Source organism: Drosophila subpulchrella, chromosome 2L (genome assembly GCF_014743375.2).
Source record: "Drosophila subpulchrella strain 33 F10 #4 breed RU33 chromosome 2L, RU_Dsub_v1.1 Primary Assembly, whole genome shotgun sequence".
Taxonomy (NCBI): Eukaryota; Metazoa; Arthropoda; class Insecta; order Diptera; family Drosophilidae; genus Drosophila; species Drosophila subpulchrella.
Window position 1 is genome coordinate 4,207,740 of NC_050610.1, and position 7,742 is coordinate 4,215,481.

General features: G+C 38.5%; 1 protein-coding gene across 1 annotated transcript; it reads right to left on the reverse strand.

The window, feature by feature from the left end:
* Positions 1-1,685: 1,685 nt before the first annotated feature.
* On the reverse strand, positions 1,686-2,760 carry LOC119548586. Its single transcript, XM_037855919.1, has one exon. The coding sequence runs from the start codon at positions 2,592-2,594 to the stop codon at positions 1,821-1,823; it is 774 nt and encodes a 257-aa protein (XP_037711847.1). The 5' UTR covers positions 2,595-2,760; the 3' UTR covers positions 1,686-1,820.
* Positions 2,761-7,742: the final 4,982 nt, after the last annotated feature.

Genomic DNA, 7,742 nt, shown 5'->3' on the forward strand with positions numbered 1-7,742 from the left:
ATGAAGGATTGAACTTCTCGCCAAAAATGGTAAGGATAATTTGAAAATATTGCATTGTATTATTAATTAAAATCATTATAACTATGTTGTTGTTAACAATACACCTTTAAAAGTAGTGGTTAAATCAGTTTTAAAACTAAATCAACTAATTATAATTTTAAATAAATCAAAACATTTTTTAAAGCGAAATTTCTTAATTTGTTTATTAAATAAAGTGGCATCAGAAAATAAATAAATAAAGTTATCAAGCTTAGATATTTAGGGGTGACACAAGAAATTGTCGCTGAATGGGCGCTTGCGATTCCTGGTTTCCCCTTATTGTCCTAATATAGTTACATAAGTATTGCTGTTTTTTTTTTCTTAGTTTAAAATCACATTAATCTTAACTTATGAGTTTGGCCTAACTAAACCATATAATATCAGGCAAAATAAATTTTTTTTTTATTTTTTGGCTTATCCGTGATTTTATTTTTACCAAATTAAATGAGTGTAAGGAAATTAACTTAAAGATTTGGTTCGACGGAGCACTTTTAGTTGCTTATGTGGATCCCCGCCCATTGACGGACATCCATTGGGACACCTTTCATGGGGCGGGGATTGGGATAAGTTGATGGCTGAGCCGGGACAGAACTCCGCATTTGCCACCAATAAAAGTTAATTTACGTTCGATTGCAAGGTTTTCGCGCTCGGATCGCGAGCGCCGCCGCCGCCTCCGTTGATGACACATAAAATGCCACATTTACGGCCCCTTAATACTCGACGCGGTCGCTTCACTTTTTGCCAGCATAAAAATGTTAACTTCGAAAAATGGCGATTTTTAAGGGCAGGGGTAAGCGCAAGCCGAATGAGCGACTCAAAAGGTTGTGTTGGTTTCACTACTTGCCTAAAACCCTAACACTAAAACCGAGAGTAACCGCCATTGCAGAATTGGCCCAGGCGCAGTTGGCCATTTGGATGTTATGCCCCTGTCTTGTCCCCCCTCTTGATGGCTTGGGATCGTGAAGCCTTTCCAGGAATCGGAAACTGGGATCGACCGCACACCGCCTGACTGCTGCTGATATCTTCCCTCTGGACAGGTCTGCAGCTCGGCACTTCCACCTTGAACCTCAGTGCTTTGATGTTTGGCCTGTTTGCCTGCCAGAAATTAATACCCGATTCGTTACTGATATGATTTCGCCAATGAAGGGTTTTGGGATCGAGGGTGGTTTTATATTGCCAAAGCTAATTAATTTCGATGGCATTCTTTAAGTGATTTACCCTATTTTTCCATTTTCTAATATTACATTGAAGCAGTGGATAATGTAATGGCAATTACTTTAACATTCAATATCCTTTCTAATCGTTTACAATCTCTTACACCCACTGAATTCCTTGATAACATCTCTAACATCTAACACCTTGTTTTTTACGAGAAAAGGTCACAAACTAATATTTTCTCTTGTGAGTATCCTTGTTCACATAAATTATAATAATATTTATAAATAATTAGATCGTCTGACCATAGCCTTTAAGTTAATGTAAACTCATATGTGAATAAAATTGTTCCAATTATTCTATTTTGTATTGAAAAGCCGAATTATTGGCTCGTTAAACATGCTTTTCGCTAGTTTACTACCTCAGTTAAAAAAGGTATTTTCCTTCATCAATATAAAAGTTTATAGAAACTAAATAACGAACAAGGTCGATTACGAAATATACATTTTATTTGAATAATCAAGGTCTCATATGCTTAGATTAGAAATATTTAGGGGGCTATAATTTTGTCTTAGGCGTATTTGGTTGAACTTAAGTATGTTCCCGGAAAAGGGAACTATTGTAATCTAGCGGCGACCCTCCTCCAACCGGGCCACCGTGCGTCGCAGTTCGATGAGCTCCGCCTGAAGGCGATCCACGTTGTCGACTGGTAGTGCACTAGCAGCTGATGAAGCGACCGAAGGAGCTGGAGCGGAAGTGTTCACCAGGGAAGCCGGAGCTGCTCGGGAAAATGGAACTGCTCCCTCCACGCTGGCAATGGAGAAGTCAGGATGGATTTGGGGAGTGGTCACATGGCCACTGGCTACGGAAGTGCCTCCAGGAGTTGAGATTGCGGGCACAGGACGAGCTGGCGCTGGCGAGGAATGGGTGGCGATGATCGAGGGCTGCATGCCCCGGTGATTGGCGATGAGCTTCTGCAGCTTGGTAACAGCACTGTCGCGCTGCGATTCCAACAGCAGCCGCATTGCCTCCTGGTCACCGGATCTGGCCTTCTCCAGCGAATCGGATCCCTCATCGATGAGCACATAGTTGATGACATGGGCATGGGTTCCCGGCTTTATCCGAAAGATGGGTTGACCACCTTCGCCTCCGCTTAAGTGGGAAAGTGCTGGAATGTCGCCCATTTTGGCCATCTCGCCGCCTACTTGGAAGACCGACGTGTGCCCGTTGACGACCAGTGGCTTGGGCATTATGTAAGGCGCGGAGACGAACTGGGAGCACTTCCGCTTGGTCTTGTCCACAACGGTGGCCACTTTGCAGCCGGCTGTGCTGCAGGCGCGCAGTGGGAGCAGCGCATCCCCGCCAGAAACCGCATTTGTCGCCTGCACGGATTGCTGCATATTGTGGGAGTTTTGGAGGAGAAGTATGTGATATTTGCTCGTTTGCAAGTCGCCGTGCCTTTGCCACTCACGCACAAAATGACTTATTTAACTTTTTACTTATATTTAATGTTTTATTTTAATGTTTTTTAATGTTTTATTGCCAAAATCGGCGTCGTCTTGTCTGTAGTGTGAACGTGTATGTCAAGCGTTAGTGCATTTGCAGGGATTTTGGGCTTGCATATAAAAATACCAAAAAATACCAGCGCACTTTAGGGCGCATGTCGATAGACCGATAAGAAATAGGCGGGCAGTTTGAAATCATATAGAGAATTTTCAGAACTAAATAGCGTGTGTTTTTCTTCTTTGAACGTTTACTATTATCTTACAAAAGTTAAGAAAATATTTATTCATTTAGCATCGTAACTTAAGCTTTATTGTTTCTACAGATAAAAAAAAGTATTAACTATATTTTATAGTACCTCAACAAATAAACCTAAACTTACAAGGATATTTAACTTTTGTTTTACTTTTTTTAATTCAAAAATGTAAGTCGATATTGCGTAAAATTAAGTGAAATTGAAAAATGCTGGATTCCCTTTGGAACTAAGTGCATGCTCAATAAATTACGTAAAATCAATTGAAATCACCTAAGTTTAAGCAGTGTCGCGGAGAGGATAAATTAATAATTTGCATACAAAATCGGGGTGAGAGCATTCAGGTGTCTGGGAAATCATGCGTGGGTGCAACGACCACCGCGCTGACCTCGAAACGGGGCAAATGGAGCTGGACGACGGGTCGGATGATGGGCGGAGTGGAGTGGAGTGGAGTGGCGGAGTTGCACCCGCTTCATTTACATTCCAAGTACTTTAAAAGCGGACGCGTTCGAAGCTCGCGGGTCGTTAAAAGATGCTGCTCGGATCGGATCGGACACCGGGCAGCGGGTTTTAGTACTGGAACTGCGAGCGGACAGTTCCAGCCGCCAGCTTCTTTAATTTCCACTCGTCAATCATCCATCTCGACGAACTTGGCCGGCACTCAGAGTTGCAGCCTCATTGTTGGCTCAAATGAAATAATTACTTTAGCACACAGCGACTGACTGACTCCGTCTGGAAATGGCCTGGCCGGCCAGGCCTGGGCCCTTCGTGCATCTGCATCCTTAGTCATGGCCAATATATCGACTCGCATTAACCACGACCGGCCAACAACTGCACTCGGCGAGGGCAGTGCAATAAAATCCTCCAACACGTTTCGTCCCGAGTCCGGGAATAATAAGAAATGAAATGCCATTTATTAAGCATTAATAAGTGCAAGCGTTCACGTCCATCCATCCCCCACCTCCATCTCCGTCTCCAGCTCCTCCAAGTGCTCGAGGAGCACTCCCATCTGACTCAGCATGCGATGGCCGATGCGATGCCTGTGGGCATCCCAGCCCCCATCTCCTGCCCCGCATCCTTCCCACTTGGTTGGTGTTATGCTAACATGCAGCCTCCATTTTGGCCATAAAATCGCGACAAGGAGCGCAGGCAGATGGACTCGTGGGGTGGCAGGATCAAGGCATCACTCAGTTCTCTTCTGGCCAACCAAGTGATGTCTAACAAATCTTGATAAATGTAGGTCATTCTTCAGAATAGTTAGGATGCTTGATTCTCCTTTTAAAGGTGGTGGGTCTCGCTTGGTACAGATCTAGGTTACTTATATGTATATCCTTACTCCTTTAAGCTAAAATAAAAGGTTTATTTTAATACTTTACTTCTTTGACAAAAATTTGATCATTTACTTTATTTGTAAGTTATTTTTTGGATTATATAGGTACGTAGTACAAGCTGCCAGGCACTATACAAATACAATTTTACAAATTATTTTCCTTCAGTAATCATAATTCTTGAAGATCAAAAGTGAGTGGAGTAGAGAGAAGCTTTGTCCTGCATATATTATAGTGGTCTACTTTAAGTAACAACTGTTTAAAATCATTTTTGAAATCATCTCCAAATTTAGAAAATAATATAAATTATAAATTAGATAAATTGTTTCATACAACTAATAAATCAAATTTCAGAAATATGCTTCCAATTAATTTCCTTTAAATGTTCCTTATTGAAAGCTGCGTAGCTTATACAATGAATAATGTGTGTGTACATCCAAAAAGACTTTATACCCTTTGATGGCCGTGACTAATCAGAATTCAAGCCGAGTACCTGGGGCCTTCGAATAAAAACACAGCAAGACGGCCAAAACTGCACACAAAGGACCGTCGGCACCTGCAGGGTTAACTTAATTAAATTCCATTGCGTTTTGGCTCAGAAATGTGAGCAACATGATGCAATTATGAATTATAAAATTAATATAAAGCGCACTTAACATGCAGGACTGTCGACGGCAGCGGAAATATTTCGCCGGATCCAGCCCACAGACCCAATCCCCAAAATCCAAAGGGCCCAACCGCAGAATTCCCCGCAATGGCCTGCGAATGAGTGGGCCTCCCTCTCCTCAGTTCTGCTTTTTCGGAGGTTGTTGGGTGTGGACCCTAAAATCTTAATTGCAGGGAACGCATAAAGTGCAGGAAGTGGGGAGCCGCAAGTGCGGATCCCAGGCCAGGGTCTTTGAAGGCTACAGTTTTCGTATTATGTTTTTGAAACATACGCTAAGGCTGTAATTAAATTGTACTCTTTTGCGCTTAAGTTTACTTGCTTGGCGATTTATAGCTCATTTGTCCTCAATGTATAAAATTTGGTTTATTAATAAAATTTTAATTCCATCTAAGACATTTTAACTTTCCATTAATCAATTTAAGATATTTTTCTGTTTAGAAGCGATTTTAAAATGTTTAAATTTCCATTTTTGAAATTATTTCTCTATGAAGTATATTTATAAAATTTTGTTTATAAACACCTATAGGTACCCCAATAATTTAATAAATAAATTCAAATTTTTCTCTTACTTGCCTGGTTAGTTTGCATACTTTTTTGAAAACAATTGTGTGGCTAAGTAATAGCCACCATTAAAGAAATGATTTCTCTGTTTATAAGCGATTTCAAAAAGTTTGAAATTGCATTTTTGAAATTTTTTCTCTGGGAAGAAATATTTATTGATTTATGAAAGTATGTTTATATCCCATGTGTATCCCAATTCATTTGAAAAGTAAATTTAAATGTATTTTATATTGGCCTGGTTAGTTTGCAAACTTTTTTAAAAACAATTGTGTGGCTAAGTAAAAGCCATTATTAAAGAAATGATTTCTCTCTTTATGAGCGATTTCAAAAAGTTTGAAATTGCATTTTTTAAATTTTTCTCTGGGAAGAAATATTTATTGATTTATGAAAGTATGTTTATAAATTCCTAAAGGCATCCCAATTCATTTGAAAGGTAATTTCAAATGTATTTTATATTTGTCTGGTTAGTTTGCAAACTTTTTTAAAAACAATTGTGTGGCTAAGTAAAAGCCATCATTAAAGAAATGATTTTTCTGTTTATAAGCGATTTTAAAAAGTTTGAAATTCCATTTTTGAAATTATTTCTCTACGAAGAAGTATTTAATGATTAATGAAGTTGTGTTTATAAATTCCAATGGGTATCCCAATTCATTAAATAAGTAAATTCAAATTTATATTTTTTAGTCTGGTTAGTTTGCATACTTTTTTGAAAACAATTGTGTATCTAAGTAAAAGCCACCATTAAAGAAGTGATTTTTCTGTTTATAAGCGATTTCAAAAAGATTGAAATTGCATTTTTGAAATTTTTTTTCTCTGGGAAGAAATATTTATTGATTTAAGAAAGTATGTTTATATCCCATACGTATCCCAATTCATTTGAAAGGTAAATTTAAATGTATTTTATATTTGCCTGGTTAGTTTGCAAACTTTTTTGAAAACAATTGTGTGGCTAAGCAAAAGCCATCACTAAAGAAAAGATTTCTCTGTTTATAAGCGATTTCAAAAGTTTGAAATTCCATTTTTGAAATTATTTCTCTACGAAGAAGTATTTAATGATTAATGAAGTTGTGTTTATAAATTCCAATGGGTATCCCAATTCATTAAATAAGTAAATTCAAATTTATATTTTTTAGTCTGGTTAGTTTGCATACTTTTTTGAAAACAATTGTGTGGCTAAGTAAAAGCCATTATTAAAGAAATGATTTCTGGACCCTGGACTTTCCTCACTGCCCAACTTCGCCCGTGCACTTGGACCCTCATCAAGGCTGATCGATTCGGACAGTTCGCATTGGAAGAAGAGTTCGAGGTTTTCGGCGAGTCATGCCACTTTACAGGGAATTTGGCGTAATGAGAAAGTATTAGTGCTCGTGTGGGTGGGGCTGTGGGGTGTGGCAGGTCAATGAACCCTGCTGCCATTACCTGCACTCTCCTTGGCAGGTGACAACCCTGTGCAATTGCCAAAATCCACGAGATACCGAAAAATGCGCACCAGCATCTAATGGAACATGTGAACATGTCTGGGACTTGTCTGCCACGCAAACAAGTTGCATCCCTTCCTTTTACTTCTGCCTTATCTTGCCTCGCTGTATTCCCAAGTTTTTTCGTGGAGTTGCTTAAAAAATTGAATTCCACGACTGCGCCGGCCAACACATGACATTTCGACAGCGACAGTAGCAACAACAATACGAATTTTGGCAACGGGAACCAGTACGAGATGTTCGTAAAGCCTGTATGACACTTCTTTTATTATCCATTATTTCCAAAAATCCAATGATCTAATGATGCAAACTGTAAGGAAAATAATAGGCTGCACAGCTACAAATAAATATAGAATCCAATAGTACTAAGTATTATAAATATTTTATAAATTGGTTGGTTTTACCAGCAAAGAAACTTAGAAACTTCAAATAAGTCGCCTTTAAGAGGTTTTCACTTGGGAAAGTTGAAGCTAAGAAAGCTCATTAGTACTAATTTTGGTATTCACTGACTTTAAAAAAGAATTTATATTTTTAAAGTACCTTAAAGGTATAATATTTTCCTAAGTTAATTTGTAGAAGTTCAATTAAAACAACCCCACTTTTAACAAAATCGAAATAAAAGTAATGGGATTTCTTCGTTAGTTATTGAAGTTCTAACAAATTAAGATTTTGAAACTGTGGAATTTCTTGTTTTCAAAGATATTTTGTTCTCTAAAAATCTGAAACTTAGTCTGAAAATAGATGTATGAATCATATTT

What these genes read in the sequence shown, in the direction of transcription:
- LOC119548586 (XM_037855919.1), bottom strand. Translation starts at nt 2,594, where the DNA reads ATGCAGCAATCCGTGCAGGCGACAAATGCGGTTTCTGGCGGGGATGCG.